Source organism: Dermacentor variabilis, chromosome 4, assembly GCF_050947875.1.
Source record: "Dermacentor variabilis isolate Ectoservices chromosome 4, ASM5094787v1, whole genome shotgun sequence".
Taxonomy (NCBI): domain Eukaryota; kingdom Metazoa; phylum Arthropoda; class Arachnida; order Ixodida; family Ixodidae; genus Dermacentor; species Dermacentor variabilis.
In genome coordinates this window covers 37,763,462-37,787,973 of record NC_134571.1, presented here as the reverse complement: position 1 = coordinate 37,787,973, position 24,512 = coordinate 37,763,462, and the positions used below count along the sequence as shown (strand labels likewise).

Sequence of the window (24,512 nt, the reverse complement as noted above, 5' to 3'; positions counted from 1 at the left end):
CACCATATGATGAACAGGGCTTGTCAGTAAAGTAGTGTGACTGGGTCTGGTAAAGAGAATTTATTGATCCAATCGGTACAAATTATTAAAGTTCTCCAAAATAGTCTCCTTGGGCATCGATACACCGCTGCCAATGCAATTCCCATGCTGCAAAGGCTCCTTGGAAGTCAGCTGCTGTAACCTCTTTCAGAGACTCTGTGACTACCCGTTGGATGTTGGGAAGATCGTTGAAACGGTGACCTTTCAGGCTTCTCTTGAGCTTTGGGAACAGCAAAAAGTTTGCCGGGCTCACATCGGGGCTGTATGGTGGCTGTGGCAAGGCTTCAACCCCTATTTGGGCCAGGTAGGCAGTCACAACGAAGGCGGTGTGGGCTGGAGCGTTGTCGTGGTGGAGCTTCCAATTATCGTCAATCTCCAGTCGTTTCCGTTTGACCATGCTGTAAAGGCACTCAAGAACTTCTTTGTAGAACACGACGCTGACGGTTCATCTTGGAAGTACAAATTCTTTGTCGGCCACTCCACACTTGTCAAAAAAGATAATGAATGTTGTCTTTACCTGGGACTTCGACATTCTTCCTTTCTTGGGGTGCAGAGAGCTTGCGGTGTGCCACTCCGAACTTTGGCGCTTGGTTTCAGGGTTGTACTGGAACACCCATGATTCATTGCCTGTTATTACACCATCTAAAGAGTTCCATTCACTTTCTAACTGCGCCAACATCTCATGGGAAATGTCAATTCATTGTTGTTTTTGTTCATCACTCAACACTTTTGGCACCAATTTCAAACAAACCTTCTGCATGTTCAAATTTTCAGAAATAGTTTTGTCAACCATTGTTTTGCACATGTTGAGGTCTTCATTGATTCATCTGATACTCATACCATGGTCAGAGTCTAGGAGATTTTTCACTTTGGCCCCATTTTCATACAAACCACTCGTTGAAGGGTTTCCAGATCGCTCCATGTCTTCAATGGTCTCTCGTCTGTTCTTGAACTCGCTGAACCACCGGAAAACCTGGGCCCTTGAGAGAGTGTTGTCCTTGTAAGCCTCCTTAACTAAGCGAAGCGTCACGGATGCAGGTTTTCCGAAGTGAAAGCAAGATTTAATTGCATACCACTGCTCCAGCAGATGCTCCATTTTTTTCCGCTTTCTGCTATGACAAAAACTCGAAAACCGCTTTTGCACCACTTCAGATCCTCACTGCGTAAGAGCTTGGATGCGACTGCCCTCCGATGTGCTACTTAGCTTATGGGATTTGTGGTGGGGGTTCTACCCTGCCACAAATTCTACCTCTGGGGAATGCGCTACTGGCGACTGCAGCGCGCGTGGCAGGTAGTCTCATTGCTTTACGGACAAACCCCGTATGTCACGAGCTCTTCCACCTCCTTCTTTTTCTCTTTCTTATTCGTTACGTGGTGCACTCCCAGTAATGGTATTGCACACTTTGCAATAGATAATTTACTTAGATCACATACCATAACGACGGGCCCCTCAATTAACCCCCTTTCTTTTTGTTCATGCCTAATCATTGACATTGTGGGCAGTGCACTTTAAAGGGACTGACAACCAATTTTCATGGTACCTATATTTTTAATGCTATGGAAAGCTTGCCGGTCAGAGTGTCTTACCATAAAATGGTAATGCAGAAAACACAGTGGAACATTTTTTATCGGAATTTTTAAATCTGCAGTGAGGATGTAGTCATTCACTAAGAGCATGCTGAAAATGGTAATAGGTGAGCACGGTAGTGATTATACGCCGGCATTAGTGGGAGGCAGGCAACAAGTCCGGCCATAATTGTGAGAAAGTATTATTTTGTTTATCAAGTCGATGTTGCTGCAATTCATGTTCTCCGAAGTGTTAAGGTATTTCTGTGATGACAGCTACGTGTTTTCATGGTTTCCTGTCCAACTGCTTTAGTATTTAATCAGTCAAAATTAAACCAATTGGAGCAGGAAAGAAACAACAATTTTAACGATATACGCAGTTCAGCGTGTTACCGTAGCCATGCGTACGCTTTTGATTTCCGAAGGATAGAATAAAGCGCAAGTGTCTAATTGTATAGCAACTGCAATTTTAAGCAACAGTTATGTTGTACTTAATCACAACCAACTTACATACAGTTCTCTCATAGACTACATTTGAAGTACCATGATTTCATCACTAGGCCTTGCCACTTACTCGTTTTTGAGCCTCTCTTTGCCAATTTAAAATTATATTTCCTACTTAAATCGTGAACAGCATGCTGAATTCTATCCTTATAAATCATGGTCATTTCCATCAATGTCTCACAACACATTCTGGCCAGTTGTCAGTCCCTTTAGGTAGAGGTATTTGTGTGTGTGACCTTGACTCGGGTTGGAAGCCGAGCTCCCTTGAGAGTAAGGGTGCATGGGATTCTGTTTTAAGTTCCGGCTGTTGTCACACCGGCCAGTCACTGAATACTTTGCAGGCATGATTGTCACTGCATTATCTACACACCACACTTGTCTGCTTGCAATGCTCAAACCTAGTGAGAGGCCTTTTAAAGTAAAAATAGGGAAGAAAGAAATATTTGAAATAATATTTAAAAGCTAATGGTAAATTCTGAGATATCAGAGGAATAGAAGTGTTGTGTAGATAAATAATTTGGGCGTTTATCTTCTTTATGATGTGTGCAACTTTCTGTTGGCTATAGTAATGCTTGTTGTGGAATTTGAAATACATGCGCAGACTATAGCACTCTCAGGCCACCTGTGTCTAAAGGCTAGATTTATTTAGTTCAACATGTTTTCAGCTATTTGGTCAAAGGCTTCCTGTTCCACGAGTTATAAATTTTGTTATTTGAGAACATTTAATTTTGACAACCTTGCTGCATCATGTTTACTTTGGTTTCTTTTTCATATAAGCTTTGTGAGGTTTTCTTGTGGTTAGGGAATAAGTTTTGAGAATTTGTGCTAAGCAACCATATTATTTTGTTGCCATCGTTCAGTAGGGCAACATCCAAGCAACTGCCTGCCTGACAAATCAGCAGTGTGGCATTTGGGAAGTATGAAGTTTTATTATAGCATTATACGGATTCTTTTTGTAAATCAATGTTTAAGCCGCCCGTGATGAGGTAGTTGCTATGTTAAAGGCATCTTGCTTTTCATGCTCAATGAGTCGTTTTAAAGGTCCTGGCTGGGGATTATTGAACTCTGAGCCCAAAGCTACTTCTACAACTGATGTCATAAGTGAAATGATGCATTGCTAGTTACGAGAACTGAGAAAAAAATTTTTTTCCTAGTCTGTTTACAGTGTTCAAATATCAAGCTATTGGCGACTGTAAATCATGTGGGTCACTATGTAAAAGCTATACAAAAACTATGTGGCAGGCTTGTAGTGATGCCGTTGTTGGCAGTGACTCTACCAAGACTTTTGACACTGTTCTGCACCACTCGCCACATCTTCTATTGTGAGTATGTGCCATGCTCGAGGCTCATCATCATCATTGTCATGTACATCTCTTTTCTGTTGTCCACGCTGTTGCCATGAGCATGATGATGAAGAGGTGCACAGCAACACACTGCCCTGTTGTCAAGAACAACTTCTGTACGATGCACATAATGTCGTCCTCGTCTGCCACAATATTGCTTGTCCTGACCTCTGAAATACATATGCAGGCGCTACTACTCTGAGTCCGTGTGCAGCACAACACCTTGTATTATTTTCCCAACACACCCAACAGTCAAACGCATTATGTGGCAGATACATGGGTCTGAAACCCAGTGGTGATGGTGGCTGCAGAAAACATTTTCTTCTTTTCCTCCCAATAGCTATGGTGAGGCTGGAGATGACGAGGCTGTCTGATGATGACAAAATAATGTTGATGACGACAAGGTTGTCAGCATAAAAGAATGGACGGACAGACAGACAAGGCAAATCCAGTTTTGAGCTCTTACCCATTGTTACTGTAAAAGTTATTCTGATGCCATGTTGTTCGGCATGTGATCTCAAGCACAATGCTCAAGAATGCTTAAGCACAATGTTAGTGCAGCTCCCTACCAACTATTAAGCATAGTATACTATTTAAAAAGATCACAAAAGCTTTATGAATGATCAGATATCATTACAATTTCACTAGAATAAGTTTAATACATTATGACTTTAATTCTCATAATTGTTGCAACACACTGTACAAAACCTTGTACAATTGTTTGATGCCTTAACGTTAAGCATTAGGTTGAGCTAAAGTGATAGATCAGTGCTTATGACTGTCCAAAAAGATAGTTAATACGTACTCCAAACTGGCCAAACTGCCACCTTAGTTATTGTTAGAAAACTGTGCAGATACCATGCACTGTGGGAATCTATGCTAAGCTGGGCATGTTGCGGGTGCCTGGCTATCCAGTATTGTTTGAGGTTCCGCAAAATGATACCACTTGGACCAACGTGTTCCCGTACATTGAGTAGTTGTATGTGTGAGTCATGAGTGTATGTTTTTGTGATAAGAGCAGCACAATGGACAACCACACTGTAGACATTCATATGATGGCAATGGCATGATTTCTATGCCAGCCGTCTGATGTGAGCCTATGGCATGGCGACTGTTGGGTTCTGCATCTGTAGTGGAAGTGTGGAAGTGACAGAAATACAGATTATGACATCATCACCAACTATGTGTTGTACAGTCGTATGTGCATATGGCTATTTCATGTGGGGTATGTTAAAACGACAATGGCATTTGTACTTAGGAAAGGAAATGTTAAAATTTGATTAACTTGGACAATCATGAAGTCTGTACGTCGCAGAGTTTCTACGTAGTACAAGCTGCTATGTGGAAAGTACTGGGCAAAGTGGGCCAGTCCTGGAGATAGTGCAGTCTAACAGGGCACGTCAGAGCAAGAGCTGTCACATTATTTCATTTTTCTTAAAGCGAAGTGAGACAGGAACCTGCCTACCTGCCTACCGCAAAGTGCTAAGAATGAGGCAAGAATGCTCCGCATTAAAATTACGTATACATGGGCAGGATTACCACCACCATAATGAAATACGAAACCAGCTTCTGATGGCGACTTATGTCTCTTTATAAATAGTAAATATCCAACCACTACTGATAAAACTATTGCACTGCATTTCAATATGAAAGCAAGCAAATCAAATTTAGGCAATTTGATTATATTTTCTGCCACAGAACTTAGTAATGCTATTTCTCCACACCGCTAAGGCAACACTATTTGTGGAAAGCGGGGCACCACTCTATGTGCAACTTTTTTACTTTGTGAGAGCTATGGTGGCAGCAGAGCGTGACCTCTGAGACTCTCAACACAGCAAGAAATGTAGGTGGCACTCAAACCATGATGTCCGTGATAGTAAGGAAGCTCTGGTGAAAGCAATGGAAAAAACTTTAAAAGATAGACGAATACCAGACAGTTGGTGACAAAGTAGAATGAATTTAATTTATAAAGGTAAGGGGGAGAAAGAAAGAATTCACTCATATAGACTGTTGACCATTGCATTGGTAATATACAGGTTAGCAATGCAGGCAATCAAATTAAAGCTTCAAGCATGGGCAGAGAATAATGGCATTTTGGGAGAGCTTCAAAATGGCTTCAGAATAGGTAGGCATTTGGATGATAACTTGTTTGTTCTTACTCAGTGTACTGAAATATTAAAAGCAGAAAGCAGACCGTTGTATGTGGCCTTTTTAGACATTACAGGAGCCTACGACAACGTAGATCACAACATTTTGTGGGATATTCTGGAAGGGGAAGGCTTAGGTGACGATTGTCTACAGCTTTTGAGAGAGATTTACCTAGAAAATACCGTTTGCGTTGAATGGAAAGGGATGAGGAGCGAGGAGAAAGTTCATTTCAGCAAGGGACTGAGGCAGGGGTGCCCTTTATCCCCACTGCTGTTTATGATGTACATGGTGAGGATGGAGAGGGCGCTAGAAGGAAGTGATATCGGGTTCAATCTCTCATACAAACAGGCGGGTACAGTAGTAGAGCAGCAACTCCCAGGTTTATTTTATGCGGACGACATTGTGTTGCTAGCTAACAAGCAAAGTGATTTGCAACGTCTGGCTAATATCTGTGGACAGGAAGGCAACAATGTAGGTTTGAAATGTAGTGTTAGAAAATCAGGCGTTATGGTATTCAATGAAAACAGTGAACAGACAGTGGCGACACAGGGCCCAGAAATACCTCGGGTGACAGAATATAAATACCTTTGTATATGGATAAACGAAGGCAATAGATATATGGAAACACAGGAAAAAACAATGACAGTGAAGGGGAAGGGAAATGGCAGCCATAATGAAGCACAGAGCGCTATAGGGATACAATAGGTACGAGGTGCACCGAGGTATAGGAAAGGTGTAATGGTTCCAGGAATTACTTTTGGAAATGCGGTTGTTTGCTTTAAATCAGGGGTACAATCAGGACTCGACGGGAACCAAAGGTCAGTGGGTCACCTCGCATTGGGCGCTCACGAGAAGACTACAAATGAAGCTGTGCAGGGTGATATGGGCTGGACTAGTTTTTAAGTGAAGGAAGCTTGCAGTAAAATTGAGTATGAAGAATGACTGAGGAATATGGAAGAAAGTAAATGGGCTGGAAGAGTGTTGAGATATCTGTACAGGAAAAACATTGATTCAATGTGGAGGAAAAGAACTAGGAAGCTTACCAGCAAGTATGCGGCCTGTAGGGTGGGCAACACAGCAACAAAGAACGTCAAGCGGAAAGTCAGAGAGGCTGAAATAATCTCATGGGTGGCAGCAGTGGAAAAGAAACCTGCCATGAGTAACTACTTAAGAGGAAAAAAACGAAATCAGGAAAGAAACAGTTTATGGTAACTCAAAGGGAAGCTCATTACTTTTCGAAGCGAGATCAGTATGCTTTAGAACACGCACATATAAAGCGAGAGATAAGAAGGAAGAAGAAGCATATGCTTGCTGCGGTAAACCTAGGGAAACTATGGAGCATGTATTATTAGAATGTAAAAACTTCTACCTAGCGGTCGATTTAGGCATCACTGGCCTCCTTGAAGCCCTTGGGTTCAGCGAAAGCAATGGAAAAGTAAACATGTCCGCAATAGGGATTAGTAAGAGGCGATTGGAGGATTGGTGGAAGAAAAGTAGGGAAACGACAAAAAATGGAGACGTAAAAAAGCACAGTTCGCAATAGAGGATCAGAAAATTTTTGTGGGAGTTGATAGTGTTTTTTTTTTCTTTTTTTAATTGTTTAACTTAGGTAGGACATTAGGCAGTATAATAGCAAAAGCTTGGTGGCGCAACCCACTGCCCCGTTCCAAAGAGGACACTCATAACATCCATCCATCCATCCGTCCGTCCGTCCATCCGTCCATCCATCCATCCATCCATCCATTATATGTTTCCAGCTCTGCAACTGCTTCCATATGATGCATCCAGCAAAACTATAGCCCTCGACATTGGTCTCTGTTATTAGAAGGAGTTGTCGCTGGGGCTTGGATTTGGACAAGGTGGTGTCTACATTGCACCTCTCAGCAACTGCTCTCTTAGAGTAAGGAAAACAAATCTCAATGGCTTTTGTGTACCACAGTTTCCAAGAGCGATTGCAGATGCCTGAAACATGTTGTGACTGCCATGTATTGAACATCACCTTTTGTAGCACTGTGTACACTTGCAAAAGAAGCTGTTGAAACACTGAGATATTCTGAAGAGCATAACTTATCACTCTAACTATACTTAACATATATGTTTACTGTGTGTTTGATACAGTGCAGCCACCGAAGCTAGCTGTTGCACAGGCTTCAGGCATGTCATGAGAAAGGTGATGTTTTATATCTTTTTCTGAATTGTGGAATCATCTCTGTTCAGACTATAACAGATCTGAATGTATAATGTCCCAAAACAACACCGGAGCTATAACAGAGAGCTCTGGATTATTTGAACCACCTGATCTTTTTTTTTTTTTTTTACACCTAAGTGCACAAGCATTTATATTGCATTTCATCCCCACCAAATTCCACCGCTACCGCAGCTATGAGGCAAACCCACAACTTCGTGCTCAGTAACAGAATATTGTATCCACTAAGCCACCATGACGATTGACGACCAAACTCTGCAACTATGCTTTGCATGGCCAGCCTTCAAAATCCCCAGTTCTGAAAGTTGGCGGCTCTGATATGATTTACAAGGAAGCAATGTTAGCATGATAAAAACCAAACTGTAAATGTCACTGAAGCCACAATACAAGAAGCTGGGACTGGTGCACTTACCAGCGAGACACTGCCGATGCTGTGCATCTAAGCAGGCGTCCACTTCGTCGAAGATGTAGAAAGGTGCAGGATCGCACTTCTGGATAGCCAGAATGAAACACAGGGCCACCACGGTCTGTTGGCCCCCAGAGAAGCATTCCACAGACTGTAAGATGTTGCGCGAGCTGAAGGAGGCCTGTTGAAAAGCAAAGAACCATTAAGAATAAAGAACAACCACAACAATCTGCTAGCTACTGCAAGTTCCATGTGCAGACACTTTCACGGAGTCATCCTCTGTTTATGAAGACCAAGGCGAAGATTCGGTATGCATCACATCAGGTAATGCTTTGCTTATGCTGAGGAAGCTCATTAGCTTATAGTGTGGGTATCTTTGCTTAGTTTCTTATAGATTCAGTGCACTTCTGGTAAACACGAACTGTGAGAAAATCTTGCGCCATGTGAAAACTATCCCCAATACTGTTCAGATGCTGAGAAGGCTCAGGGCAAAACTTTACGCTCAAGATGTGGTTGGCTGTGTTGCAGACAAATATTAAAAATTAATGTTTCTCATACTGAAACTGACAAGAAACGTCAGCGCTTCTGAGAAAAAGATATACTAGACCAATGTAGCAAATGCATCGCTCTTTCAACCAGAAACTGTTGGTTCATTTGCAGGAGGAATAAAAAAAGTTAGCTGGGGTTCAACATGGCTTGAAGCTAGTTATATGAGCCAAAGATTTGATAAGCATGGTTAGACACTGTTATTCAGTGCTTCTTCCCGGCGAGCTATATCAGCAGGGTGCTCAGACTCAGCGTGGTGCCTGCAGCGAAGAGTTGACGCACTCACACCGGCGCATGCTTCATCCACAGCGAGACTGAGCAACCAAGCGCTGTCGAAGCACCTTTTAAGGCACGCTTATAGTCTGACATTATCCATGAGTGGGCAAGCGTCGCTCGACACCGGGTGCATCAGAGTGCGTTGGCAGCGTCCGGTTATGTTGACTATGCCAGTGCGTTGAACCGTCAGACGAACTAGAGATGCTGTTGTTCTTGGCAATGTGATGCAACGTGTGTGCATGCTCATGCTACGTTGGAATAAATTCACTCCTTTAAACCCTCGCCTAGTCGCGTAGTACACAGCGGCAAGGCTTGAGAACACAGTTGTGATGCCTTTCTGCAGAGGATCACGTGATGTCACACCTTCACATTTGCACACCGGCAGCTGAAGGTCAAACATGTGCCAAGATTGACCTTGGGAGTTGTACCTTGAGGAGTAGAGCTTTTGCTCTAAAAAGTACTTTAAGCGTGTTTGTGTGAAATCTGATATGACAGCAGCAGATATATAGTATCAAGAATTGAACATGACAGTGTTAAAACACCATAGTTGCTTGCAGAATTTCACACTGCCATGTTATAAAGCTCATACCAATAACTAGCGTGGCTCCAACACCACACTTCCTACTTAACCTAGCCTAACGAAACCAAACTTTGAGTATATGACATTTATACTTGCATTCTTTTACATGGCAGTTTTCTGTGGTAGCTTTCAGCAGATGCTCCTAAGAAATCTCATTCTAAACAAGGATGTCTTTTGTTTCCAACAACAGTGGCTCTCTATATATTTAACTGGTTGGACAAGCCAAGAGTTCAAATTGCCAAACAAAATGGAAATGAATGAGTGTATACATGGAACTCCATATATTTGTGCCTTCCTCTTCATTCACCACATTGCAGTGTACTTGCTTTGAACTCTTGCTTACTATTAAATAATAATAATAAAAAAAACTTACAATGCATGATGAAAACAAGAGAATTACTGCTACCTGAAACTCAATGCCTTTGCATATCCGCTGCCTCTCAGGTTGGTCTTCTCCCTGCAAAAGACAAAGTAAATGCTACTTAGCTCAAATTCTGAGATTAAAGGTTTCTTAAACAAGTGGCATGCATTATTTTCTTTATAGCACACACTATGTAATGCTATGGGCTTTTGTCTATTCTGTGCTAATTAAAAAAAAAGTAAATGGACAGTGGTTCAGTGAATGTAGCTTCCTCATTATTGCTCCTAATAAGCATATTTTGCAAGCTTTCTTGCATGCAAAGTGCATTAATTGCAAACCATGGCCTTGAAAGAGACAGGCTTCATTTTCATACGCACCATTGCTTACCTTACAAAAACACACAAAGACACCTCTACACTAGCTATTGGAGACCAACAAAGGCACTAAAAGAGGCTTACTGATAAAGGCAGCCTTTGATGTACTGCAAATATAGTATAAGGCAGCACTGAAAAGTAACAATTGCACCTGTATAAACCTTTTTCTGCATTATAACAGAGAGGATTAGAAGCAGTCACTACTCATCAAAGCAGTTCCCCTGTATTTGACGCAGGTGAACCGATGTATCACCAGCACGTAAACGGACTTGGGTAAAGTCTTGTGGTCGACTTCAAAGTGAGGTGTTCTCAGATTATCACCTGTATGACACTTTATATCAGTGAAAGCTGCTAAAAAGAGTCCACATATTCTCAGCAACTAAAGCACACTGGCAGCTGTGTTGCCGAGCCGCCTGTTTCACTTGCCTCCAAATTTGAACACCTGCACCCTGTTTTCCTCTCCCCTTTGCTGCATTACTGCACGAACTTCAGAAATAACCTTGTTAGACAACTGATTGTCTTTGTACACATTGATTTATATGCCTTTGGTATGAAGTGCCATTCCCATCCTCCACCACACACATACCTGCCAGCTTGTGAACTTTAAAATTCGTAAATATCCTGCAGACACGATTATAAAAGGGGGGAGAGAGACTAGCAGTAATTTTTCACCTGAGGACAGAACTTTTGTCGGATACTATGCCCTTTATTAACAATGATTTACCTTTTGGTGCATCACACAAGCAACAGCAACAGCAAACACGGAACAGCAAAGACTGAACAGCAATACAATGTCTTTATATCACAGTGGATTTTTCAGCTACATTGCTATATAGTCGATTTAGCCCATTCGCTTGCTCAGAACAAGTACCCCTCTGTGTCCTGTCACCAGCATGTGAGGGTGTCGTTGGAGACCAAAGAGCGACACTTTCTTTTTTTCTTTTTGCAAATGGAATTTATTTTTTGTAAAGCTTGACCCAATATTTGTAAAATCGTAAAACTAGACCAAATTCATAAACTTTACAAAAATTCGGAGAGCTCGCAGGTATGCATATGTATGTTGCCTCTATTTGGTGCTGGCCATGGTCATGAGTAGCACTGGCTAAAGCTCCCGGGATTAGATCAAGCGCACATAAGTAAATATAAAAGAAAGTGTAGGGTATGATGGCTGCAGGGTCGCAGCTCAATGGTAGAGAATAATGCGCATAATGCGAAAGATGCGAGTTTGGTGCCCACCTACAGCAAGTGGTCTTTTCATCCACTCTCACCTCCTTTTTCTTCTTTAAATAGACACATAAATAAAAAAAAAAGTTATTCCCATCTTTCTCTGGCTTCATTATTTGTGGTTCTAAGAAACAAATCAAGCCACTCAGTTTCCCATATTCATTTTGCCTATTCTTGCATTTGTGTACTCAATAAACTATAGTTGGAAGCTGCCATAAACTATAGTTGGAAGTTGTCGATAAGTGACTCATGAACAAGGTCAAATTACAAACATATCCTTCATACACTCATTAATATGCAGCCGATCATATTGGTGCAGCATCACATGAGGTTGGCAAATTGGCTTGCTGGCTGAGAGCCAGCCAAGTTGAGCTGCTGGTTTAAAAGAGCACGCACATCTAAAGTGTGCCATTTCAAGTTTCTATTGCTGTGCTTGACACTTTTGCAACACACAAACACACACGATAAAAAAAAAAACACGAAGCCACAAGCAAACAAATATAAACTGATATTGTCTCATTTCTTGCATTTTCGGTTTCTATGTAGCATTAGAATACTCATTAAAATAAAGCATGACCAACCAAATTTTATATTTGCTTTGTTATATCTGATAATTAGTTATATCTGTGTTGATTATATTGAGATTTCGTTATGAGCATTAGGCATGGGATATCAATGGGCAATTTCTAGATACTCACTTCAGCATTTCTCTTTTCAGTGTTGATCACCACCTTTGCATGGCCATGAGGCACAAATCTCTTGAAGAAGTCCACAAAGTATTTGCATACTTGTTTCAGGGTAAATTCAATGTTACAGAACTGTTGCTCCTTCTGACTGTCCTTCATTTCTTCAGCTCTCTGCAGCAAGAAAAATATACAGTCAAACGTCTTTACAACGAAGCGCTTGTGACCTACAACATCCTTTCTTATACAGGGTACTATTTTGTTAAGTTTCTTATGGTACTAGCACTTCCAACAGAGCAGGCTAAACACGTTCACGATAAGGAAATCATTATTTAACATGACACAAAGACTTAGTGAAAGAAGTTGAAAATTTTCTTCTATGCACTTTATTCGATGGGGTGTGTGGGTTCAGTCGACCTTATCACACTGATGTTCATGGCACACTTTGTGGAAGCAATGCGAGGTAGAGCTGCAGAGTGTCAGATGTTGCTATTGCCCCTCTTGTCAAAATTCTTGGTTCATCTGTAGAGTATTCATCACTGCTGCCTTCAACTTCACCTTCTTCCCGTCGTTGATGGCTTCTGAGTTGTCGTCGATCGTCACTTCTGAGCAGGTCATCACGTTGATGTGATTGATGTGATGACCTTCACCCCCCACCTCTCTGCCCCTGCCCCAACAACTTGGGTGGGAGGGGAGGGAGTGAATGTTTAAAATGTCATAGTTATTGTACCAGCATGTGAATACTGCCTCAAGTAAGTCTGATTGTATTATCATGAACTTGCAGATGGGCCAGCATATCAATGTAAGAAATATGTCTCAGAAAAGTTGATTAATTATTTCATGCATGAATGATGAAAAAAGAATTTTTTTTATTACAGAGGCTGCTTGCCAACCAAACTGGCCAAGTGCTGACCATAGGGCAGTGCTTGGCAGATCACTGGGAACCGATCATGTCGACATGAAGCGTGTGGGCCGTAAAAAGCTGGCCTCGTTGGCACTTGTTTGGTCACAGATGCTGGCCTAGATGCATAGGGCTGCATAATGCCGAGTGTGGGAGTTTTGGCTGGCCAGAGACGTTGGCTTCACGCTGGTCTGCCGCCGCTGGCCAATCATATAGGATGCCCTTGACATCTGGTGCCGACTTCCTTCCTCCTCTTATAAAGGAGGTCGTGGTAGTTGAAAAAGCGCTTACTTCTGCTACAAGCCAAGCAGAGAATGTGCGGTGCAGTGCCGGCCAGGGGAGGAGATTGGGAAATTAAAGAACAGAGAGCAGCAGGTTGCCTCAACCGTCTGTGGCAGTCAGGTCAGGCAGCATTCACAGGGAAGGAGTCGGCAAAAGGCAGGCATGTGAATGGCTTTTCTTCCTCTTCTGTTCAACTTCTCTTCTTTCCACCACTTCAGGCAAAACAGGAAAGAGTGGTAAGAAGATAGGAGAGACCAGGGGTTTAAAAAGTGTACAGTGGCTGCTTGATCGGCACAGCTTCGCACAGTTTCTTTGGCGCTGTGCTTCATGTTTGCGGGAAATCAGCTCTAAATGTGCATGGAAAATTTCCAGCCAGCGGATTTTCACCTCCTACGTACCTCCATATTTACATGTAAGTTGCACATCTTATTTACGCCATTTGAGCCTATCTTTTGCAGAGTTAATTTTGAGAGAGTGCTCGTAAGTACAGTTGAAGCTGGGTTTCTTTGTTTCAAGAGCTCGTCCGCGCTTTCCGAAATATTAATCGAAATGTTTATAGCGCAGTCTAGACTCAATGCCTTGTGGTCTTTGTAGCTACATTTAATGCAAGAATTCACATGCCAAAGCTTGTCAGGCAAGCGAGTTAAGAGAGTGTGGGTTCATCATGATGTGCATAGAACACTGATGTGTGCATGCAGTACCCATAGTGTGTTATATGTTGTGCGCACGACGTATGTACATTGCAGTTATGGAGACGCATGTGAGATAGATTGAAGAAAGGTGAATTTCGCCCCGCTCGCGTCATATTTTTGCGACGCTTATTTTGAGGCTAACTAAATAACGTAACATTGCGTGTGCATATGCGATGTGTATTTAGTGTTTGTATTAGGAAATCAAAGAAATCACGGACACATCAGAATCTGTTCCTATGTACAATGCCTAAAGAATTTTGAGAGACCACAAAATATCTGATTCAATATCCACCACCCAAACAATTGTTATACGTGTCCCATTTCTGAAACTTACATACTAAATTGTCTTTATTCCAGATGCCAGAGCGTGACCATTGCAGAAACAGTCAAGTGACGTGGCTGCACAGTTCTCTGGTGAATGGGCTTATGCAAGTCAAGGAAGGACACTTTAAAATGCCCATACAAGACTGTCATTGATTATTTTATGTTTGACCTTACCACTAACATACTATTTCAGCACTTCACAACAAATGTTTCCCGATTTCTGTTGTGTTTGTATCTAAATAGTTAAATAAAATTCGACGAAAAATCAAATGTAGTGATAATTTGTCTACAAAGCGCTTGCCTTCTATAGCACGCTTTAAGAAGCAAATGAGCGCATGAATTAAATAGCGAATTATACAGGATGTCCTTTCTTATGTCAAACTATATTTTTATTCCTGTTGCAAATACCAGCATTCCACTTCTTCATCCGGGTTACCTTTAACAGGTGGACATTACTTTCTAAATGACTAGTAGTGCAGAAGTTGGTAATTGACAAAATCATGCCAATTACCTTTTTAATTAATCGTACTAGCGCACATGTTGCAATGGCAAGAATGAGCTCATTGACATGCAGGGGCCGTTCAGTTAGAACCAATTTTGTAATTATAGTTAACAGTTGCAAGATGTACGTCACGTCATAGTGTGCAGCAAAATTGCCTTGGTGTTATAGCTATTTTCTTGCTGCACTATGATTATATGCAATGCTCGAGGGAAATAATTATGACACCAATTCATTTGGTGACTTTGGTTTCGTATATCTCAATATTGGTGCTAGTTACAAATTTTGTTTGACATGAATAGGTCCTACACGTTGATGGGCTTTAATTCCACCATTACAATGCATGCCCTAAAGCAATTAATTAGAAAGATAAGTAGCGCGATCTTTTCAATTGAATGCTTCCGTGCTTGCGACTTATTCAGAATGTAATGTTGACCAGTTAAGGTAACCCAGTTGAAGAAGAGGAATATGCTGGTACCTCTGATAGGGTGCCTTAAAAGAAATCGATATAAAAAGAAGCACCCTGTATACATGACTGAAAAAAGAAAGAAAGAAATCCAAATATGAATAGTGGCAAAAGAACGCTGGCCGCAGACAAGCCACACTGTTGCATTGTGGGGAAGTCTGTGACCCACGTGTGGGCCATGATGAATTAACCGGTCGTCATGATGGAAGACTGGTGTCGTCTACCAACTGCCTTCTTGTGGTCGGCAAACAGGCTGGCCATTTGCAAAAACCAAGCCTGGCCCGACCCAGATGGCTGAGATCGGGCCACCTATTGTTTAAGTGGCCGTGGGGGTCAGTGTGATCTTCCACCGAGCTCATTGTTTTGCTTGGGTTGTGAATTATATAATATTTTTATTAAATACTTCACAATGTGAATGACTTAGTTAAGGCAACAGCACAGGCAAGTGCATGCCAGTTTGCACAGATACTGTATATGTTCAAAGTTGTCTGATGGGAGATCAAGGCTAATACAACATTGCATGGATGCACACACACAAAAATACAGAGTGAAGACTCCAAACGATGAATGAAATATGTATCACATAGCTTTCTATTCTTGGAACATAACAAAACACAGGTGGACTATTCTTGGAACATAACAGAACACAGGTGAACAATAATAAAAGCACTCAAGGCTTACTTCAAGCAACATGCTGCTAGGCCATTTCATTGCATGGCAACATACGAACTACAGCACAGAACACACCAGAAAAGGGGACCCATAGGTTGTGCTATGCGTCAGTGCATATTCTGGTGGCATGCACGTGACCTCGTTGCCATTGAGGCCCATGAAGGAAACGCTATGTATATTTTAAGGATCAAGCTTCCCAACAATACAACTGTACATACACTGCGAGTCACGTTCATGTCGGTGAGGTGCTTGCATACATAGTTCAGTTTCTCCGAGGCCTGCTCAAGTAGTCTGCCAGCCAAGAGGTCAGGTGGGTTCATCTCACTGATCCTATGTTGCAGGCGCTGCCGTTCATGTTCAAGCTGCAGGGCGACCACGGGAATTTGGGTCAGTGAGCTATTAGCTCTCACAAAACAAGTCCAAATAAGCAGTGAGGCTTATCCGAAAATAGCCCAGAGCAAGCAGAATGTTTCACACACAAAAAAATCTATTTGAAAACCTTGCTCCCTTTAACATAAATACTAGACACTTTGCATGCTCTATAATCATACACATTTTGAGTGCTGGCCAAATTTGTTAAAACACTGCAAGAGAAACAGTGAGAAACCGATCATTGTCATTGAGTGCAATGTCCTAAATAATTGTGTTGGCCGCCTCTGTGTTGCCCTTTTCACTTCCAATAGGAGCTGCGAGACTTCAATCCAGGCCCTCTGAAAAGTTGGCCGCGATACAGGGCTCACGAATACGAGAATGCATGTTACATTTTTGGGGAAGAAAAGAGACCCGAATGTTAACAGGTCTGAAAGACTATGACAGGTGACTGAAGAGCCCTCAAGCGACTCAGCGAAAGTAAGGAGCCCAAATTCACTTCTAGTAAGTGGTATTGGCTACGTTGTCAAGTTGTCAACAGCAGATGGATATCGCCCTATTGATCATGAGATCGAGCAGAGTCGCTGCCTGGTGGGCATTGGCCAAACCATGAATAGTGTGGACTGCGCTACGTTTCGTCTCCTAGGCCCTACATGTTTACGTGTGTACTTACAGCATCCATATCTTAAAAGACCATTTCTTCTGTGGTTGTAGCATGGCTGTAAATGCTGGTCTACATTTTCCGACAATGTACAGAAGCATTGAGCCTTGCACTGTAGTAAGGTCAATGACTGGCCATGTTGAGCATGCAGTGTATCACCATCGCATATTTTGTTCGCCACAATCATACCAATTTTATTGTCGCTTTATGTTTTCAGCACACCAGAGAAAGTATTTTACCTCGTTTTAAGTAAATCAAGTGGTTGCAGCTATACGTGAAGGCTGCGCTTCATCAACTTGCCGCAATGTGCTGATCACTCCGCTATCTCTGTGATACCTTGCAACATGAATGAGGTAGCGTAAATATCACTCGGAAACGATACACTTTGCACTATATTATGATAACTGCATCATGACAAATGAAGTAATTGCAACTCTTGCTTGGTGGTCATGCAACAGCCTGAGGGGCTTTTTTAAAATGTAGTTCTCATGCAATGAGGGTGAAATTATTCTACCCTGCAAATAAATTGTGAGCTCTTCTGATTTTACTCGCTGCTACAAAAGGAACGCTAAAATAGGGTATTAATAAGGATCATGTATGACAGAAGTCTCTAGACACAGGACATCATAACACTGAGCTGATAGGCGGTTACTATAAGTTCCTTTCGCTCATCAGTGTGAAGTAGTTAGCTTCATATAAAACAGCAGCCATTATAATCTGACATAAAACCTAATGATTTAGTCCCTCAAAGAATCACAACTTTGCACATAACCATGCAAAGGCAGCTTTGTGCTTAAATGAAGCTTTTTTAGTGTTGCTGCAATAAAAATAATCTTGTCTGAAGCAACCTGGTGATCCAGCTGGCATACTGTCTCATAGTGACCTAGCTAGTTTAATTGAACTCATTAACTGGTTGTGTTGGGCTGCTGAGCACGAGGTTGCGGGATCGAATCCCGGCCACGGCGGCCGCATTTGGATGCGAAAAATGCGAAAACACCCATGTGCTTAGATTTAGGTGCATGTTAAAGAACCCCAGGTGGTCGAAATTTCTGGAGTCCTCCACCATGGCGTCCCTCATAATCAGAAAGTGGTTTTGGCACGTAAAACCAAATATTTTCTTTTTCATTAACTGATTGCATTTTGAAGCACACTAAAAAAAAAAAAGGAATGCAAACGTATGCCTACAATTGGTAATGTAAAATGCACGTTAACTTGCTACTTCAATTTAGTTGTACAGGGATGCTGATTTTTTTATACCCAGTTCAAGATTTTTAAGAGAACATGGTATTAATTAAGTTTCACATATTGCATAGCAGAGCAGGCGGAACACCAGCAAAACAGGCACAAAAAACAGATTGTTCGGCTGAGTGCTAGTCCCCTGTTAATTGATAGTTTGCATTTCTTAATTTCAAGTAACAAGAGATTTTCGGCACATTTTCTACAAAAATATGGCATTGTAGGGCAATATATACTAGTTCACTGCTGTCAGCGCATTTAATTGCCATGAAATCGCGTCAAATTGTCCACAGTGAAGCGCCATCGTATACCTTTCAATGCGTGCTGCCGACCACCTATCCACACTAACGTCGCACGGGGCCTGCAGCCACCTGTAGCTCGCAGCTATTATGGCCCGCTACTATAAGGAACCAAGACATAAGAGCATAATTCCTGCTGTATTCAATACTATATAGAAGTACGGCACACACAACAAAGTGTAAAGCCGTTCCAGTTTTCTTTTCTTAATGAGCATTATGGGAACGGCAATTGTGCTTGGCTACATAATTACGATGGCATTTACTGTAGTTACTGCTAGCCAAGTGTAAAACAAGTAAAACATGTTCACGTGGTTACTTTCAGTTGGTACTGAACACAGCCTACAGCGCTTGCATCTGGAAAGTGCACGTAGAAGCCAATAACCAAAATCTTGACACCGAGTCTATTGATGGTGCAACATACCTCTGACTTCTCCATGTGGCGGTATCTGCTCAAATTCTTAGAAACAGTGCCAAACATGCAGGCTTTCTTTGTAATTTCCTCCAACTGCAAATTGGTAGGGACAGGAGAGAGAACAAACATTAGATTCACATGTCTGTTACTGAAGCCTGAAGCATTCACAGTTGCATACATGACATAAAGCATGACACGTACACACCCTTTATAAGCACCCCCCTGGCACATCAACGCTATTTGTATTTCTGTTTCATGAACTTAACAAAGACATATAAGCCTCGCAAGTTAATTGATAGCATGATGATGAAAGAGACAGTTATCATGAATACTGCACTTCTTACATAGGAGGTTGACATGCCTGGTCTGACCAACAGAGGAAACATTAATAGGCTCAAATGATCATTTAGACAAGTAAATGGCCACATCATTTTTTTTTCTTCAGGCGCAAAGGGTAGTTAGAAACCTTATTTGTCCCAAGTGAGTTTTGTTGATGAATTATACTCACTGACAACTTTCTGTGGCTATGAAGGGAAAGCTACGAGCGCGTGGCTGCTGCACACGTGTTGCGGTGCCAAGTAGTCCAGCAGTGTTGACAGTGCTTTTGGTTGCTCGCAAGAGATGCTGAATTGATGCAGCTTCCATGTGCGACGGTTTTGCATTTGCCCTGACACAGAAGGGAAAACTCGCAAAATAAGTAAACTTTTACACTCAGTGGCGTGTTCTGTCTTTTTACCGGTTGCTGATAAGATGTTTATGTTTCCTCTTCCTCAGGCTAAAAGCGGATTAAAACACGGAACCCTTTTTGGAAGCACTCTCACTTGTGCATGCTTTGCCTCCGTAGCTTTCCCTTCATAGTCACAGAAAGTTGTCCGGGAGTATAATAATGTGCAAGAGTGTTGGACATTTTCTTCTTTTTACATTGTGCATGTTGTTTGGCATCACTTAAACTTACTCTCACCGATCATGTGCCATGTCTGATTTGGAAAGAGCACAAACCAGAGCATTGAGAGAAGATGAAACTTGATGAAAACAAAGCTTTGTTAGCAGGACAGCTAGCTAGGTGTGAATTGGTCTGTATTCATGAAAGACAAAAGATGTGCGCTCTCTTATGCACTACTGTGTCTTATGCGCTACTAAGTCTTATGCACTACTGTGTTGGTTGCACATTTTTATTTGTCTGACCAGAAAGGCCATAGTGCAATTAAACTGTGAAAGAGCTGTCAAGGCAAAGACCTGCACTGTGCTGGCACCAGTTAAATACAGCACTCAGCAACAATTGATCAGAAGTTAAGGAACCTGTTGTACACACCACAGCCAGCGTGTTCGACCTCTTCAGGGTGAGATGCTCCATTTCTTTCGATGCAGCTTTCAAGTCTTCCTCACTGCGTGCTTTCTCTTCAGACATTTCTTGAACAGCTTGCTCCAGGTCATAAATCCGAGAGGCAGCATTGGAATTGTTCTCAAGCTCTGGAAGTCCCAGAAAAAAGTGTTTTAGCAAATGTAATGGCAGCTGGACACTGCGCGTGTACTCGTTGTATTTAGCGACTTTTGTTTGAGTTGAGGTGTGCAGTGCAGATGACGGGGGAAAGATTAAGGACAAAGGTACTGACTATCAATGAAATGGTACACTGCGTGTCTTGGTGATTCCATCCAATGCAGCCAAACGTATGGGGTCTGTCATTCAAACAGGACAGGGAGGTGAATGTACAGTTAGTGCCAAAAATTTACAGACCATGGAACCTGGGCATGCAACCTCGTGTTTGGATTTTTTGCCTGTAGTAATACAGAGCACAGTATAACCTTGTAATAGCAAAGTTTATAGATAAACTGAACTTACTTCGTTATAATGGTTACTCACCCTCGCAGCCTACAATGCCTGCTGTAGGAAGGAGGTGAGTTGCTGAATCTGATGCAAAAGTCTGCAGCGAATCACTAAAAGACTGCCAATATGTTTTCTGCCACATATTTGTATAGCACTGCACATAACACCACTGCATAGATGAATGAAACAGAGCACAGCACTGTGCTGTGAATCGCTGCTGCACATACATTTTTGTGTAATTCGACATTTTCTTTTATTGTATATTTTAGTCATGTTCTTGTATTTCATGTATTTCACATATTGTCATGTATTTCTTTTCCAGTTTATTTCTTCCCTTCTCGCTTTACATGTATTACATTATAACTTTCCTCTCCCGCGTCTTTTCTCTTCACCTGCATCTTTCTCACGACTGTGGGACAGTTCAGGTGTCCACTGAGGAGTGAGACAGTTACGATGCTCATGGCCCTTCCTTTCCTAACTCCCCTTTTCCCTACTACAACTACTCAGTGAGACATGTTTTCTATAATGCAGCTGTCAACACTAATCCGTTGCTATTGTCATGGTGCAACAAGTCCAGGGTGTTGTGAGCCATCAGGGATGTGCTTCAAGCTCCTGATTTTATACAATGCTTGTTGCTGAGTGAAAAAAAAAAAGTTTTCAATTTTATGCCGACAACCAGCGATGAGTGCCAGCTGCACCAAATCAGTAGCTTGCAGTGCTTTTTCCACTAGCTGGCATGTTGCCGATAGGCTGATAAGCCTGGCGATTGCAGAGAACATAAGTGCAGGTGTCTTATTTTATAATGACTCATTTCATTTTCTGTTTTTATCATTTCTAGTGCCAATAGACTAATTCTGACCATGATGATGATGTGGCTTTGTGTGAGCAAATGACAAAGCGTGAAAAGAATGGAAAAGGAAATTGACTGTTATATATATATATATATATATATATATATATATATATATATATATATATATATATAAACGATAATATGGTACCCTAAAATTCTTGTCTAAGTACGCACAGTAGTTTATCACCACCACAGTCGGACGGCACCTTTCTTCTAAGTGCCACTCTGTTGTTCTCATTTCATTCCAGCATAGTAGTGCACGGACACAACCTTCAACCATTTGACTGCAACACACAACCTGCATAGTGTATTGCTCATGGATGTGCAGGGGTTGATGGTGTTCGTAGAGTGCTCAGTGAAGTTTGTAACTGCTGCATCAGATGAATTACCGGCAGTGCCATGCGCCGCCAAATTTCAGCTTAAATAATGTGAAGTTATTGGGAAATCTTCATTACGAACTAAAAAAGAAAGGTTCGTTATATCCTTTTACTAGAAATTTTCACATTGTTAAAGCAAGATTTTATATGCATGGGTTTCTATAGAAATCTCAGGGATAGTCATGATTACTTTGACTGTCTATGCAAATGACATAACATACACTTTTACTGACTACGGCCCCAAACTGCTGGAAAATTTAGCGTCTTCTCAGGTCCCACTGTCTGTAAACTTTTGATGCCAACTGTAAATGATAACTGTATTTGGCATGCCAATTTGTGGCCGCGTTCTCTGCTTTCATGAGCAGAGCAGCAAACACTAAGTTCTGCCCATTGCATTTACGGAAATCTGCTCAAAACATTTGTTTTGGTTCAATAGAACACATAAAAGCTTGCAAATGAAAAGGCTCCCCTATCTAAACTTTTCAATAAGGTCATATTCCAAGAAATAAACAAGCTTGAGCTAAAGATGGTTGTTATACATTTAGCCTTTCATCAAGTGTCGACTGAAACACATTACCGATTAACAAGAATGCAAGGAAGAGTACATAAATGATGTGTCCATGTGTTGCCTCCGTCCTTTTCCTTGCACTCTTGTTGATCAGCGATGAGTTTCATTTGACATGTACAATGAACCAGCCCCAACATTAGGCCTTCTACCATGAAAAATCATGTTCAATATTAGCTGCAACACGGTGACAGTGGCTGAAGGGGCACCAAGACTGCATCGCGGTGCCGGCATATGGAAGAGTGGTTTAATAAATACCTGTATTGGGACCAATATTTAGTGCTCCAATTTTTCGTGTATTGGTGAAGTCCTAGGATTCCTTCAATTACAGACACTGTGTCACAGCTCATAGTGAATGTGACTCCAGCTATTACACACTGAAAGACCCACCTGCAATTTGTCTCTCTGATGCCTTTGTTGTTTCATCAAAAGCAGCCAGTCTTGTCTTTGAGAGCTCAAGCTCCCATTCCAGAGTTGCTTTCTTGTCGTCAAGGGATTGCCTTTCCTACGAGAGAGTTTGGCTTGTATGTGGTGTAAACTCGCATTTTGTATTTTCTTTTGTCTTATAAGCAAATGTGATGAAATCAAGAGAACCATGGACAAATAGTAAATATTATGACAGTAATAGTGTATGGGTATGCAGGCTGCTGTCGGTGATAACAGCTCATGCCAAGTTCATATTGCATGTCAACAAGTGTTCCCAAGCTTAAATGGGTCCTAATTATGTAAAATGAAAGGCACATGATGCAAGTGACTCACAAAATGGTCTCTGGGCCGAAATAAACTTCAGCATCATTTTGCATTCTTTCTTTTTTTCTCATCTTGAAGGGTTCATCATAGGCAGCCGTCAATGCACATTGAGCTTAAGCATCTTTTACTTTCTTCTGGTGACTCTATGTAAGACTTCGTTCACAATTTGTGGGTACCCCCATCTTGGACTGCAACACGTGCATTTTTTCCGTTTTTTGTGCGGAATGACACCAAATTAATGCACCTGAGAAACGTCAAATCTGTCTGTACAACCACTTTTATGCACATGGCTCAGCGGCAACATGGAGCAATACAGCTTTATGGCTGATTTGCCCCTGTTAACAGCCCACAATCATTACACTGTAAAGCCTTTGTGACGTAGGTTATAGAGTGCAAAGATTATTTCAGCATTTTTTGTGACAACAGTTTTGAAGTATAGCATATTTAAAATTCTCCCAGCAATCTCCAATTACCCCTGTCTTGCGCTAGCCGATTCCAACTTGCACCTCCTACTGTTGCACATCCTCCTGTTTTGAAGCACTTCGCTTTGAACCATCTCGATATCTGCCTCTAGAATTGATGGTCTTGCACTCCGTTCTTCATCGTGGACTTCCTTCCGACCGGCACTAAGCTCCCTGCACCACTTTCAGATGTGTTGAACGGACATACACTTGTCGCCATACACCTCCGTCAACTGACTATGAATATCCACAGGTGGAGTCCCTTTGGCATGCAAAAAGCAAATTACGGGACGAATCTCTCGCATTTGGTAGTATCAACATTGGGAACCTCCATATCGGATGGCTGCTGAGTCAAGAATGAGCCATGATGCGAAGCGCGGCTGGGGGGAATCAAGAGTGGGGAAACAGCCGCGCGCAGCAGTGTTGCCAGATTTTGCCTCACGCCTTCCCGTGTGGCTGTAGCTCTTTGAGAACCTCATTTCTCGATCAACCCTCGTATATGAGCACACACTTACTTTTTTCAGGCTCTCAAGGCCAGGCGACAGGCAGTTGTTCAGCAAGGATTCCAAATTGTTTTTGTTGTGAAGAAGCTAAAAGAAAAGGGTGGGGGTG

General features: G+C 41.9%; 1 protein-coding gene across 2 annotated transcripts in view; it reads right to left on the bottom strand.

Moving 5' to 3' along the window:
- LOC142578948 (structural maintenance of chromosomes protein 3-like) overlaps positions 1-24,512 on the bottom strand; it is a 100,437-nt gene that overhangs the window by 5,623 nt on the left and 70,302 nt on the right. For both annotated transcript variants that reach the window (XM_075688682.1, XM_075688681.1), the window contains exons 22-29: positions 24,416-24,490; positions 23,080-23,194; positions 20,382-20,539; positions 19,079-19,162; positions 16,311-16,454; positions 12,272-12,430; positions 10,021-10,071; positions 8,219-8,393 (exon numbers count right to left, since the gene is read on the bottom strand). In XM_075688682.1, coding sequence (XP_075544797.1) covers positions 8,219-8,393; positions 10,021-10,071; positions 12,272-12,430; positions 16,311-16,454; positions 19,079-19,162; positions 20,382-20,539; positions 23,080-23,194; positions 24,416-24,490 — 961 coding nt within the window. The remainder of the gene's footprint in view (positions 1-8,218; positions 8,394-10,020; positions 10,072-12,271; positions 12,431-16,310; positions 16,455-19,078; positions 19,163-20,381; positions 20,540-23,079; positions 23,195-24,415; positions 24,491-24,512) is intronic.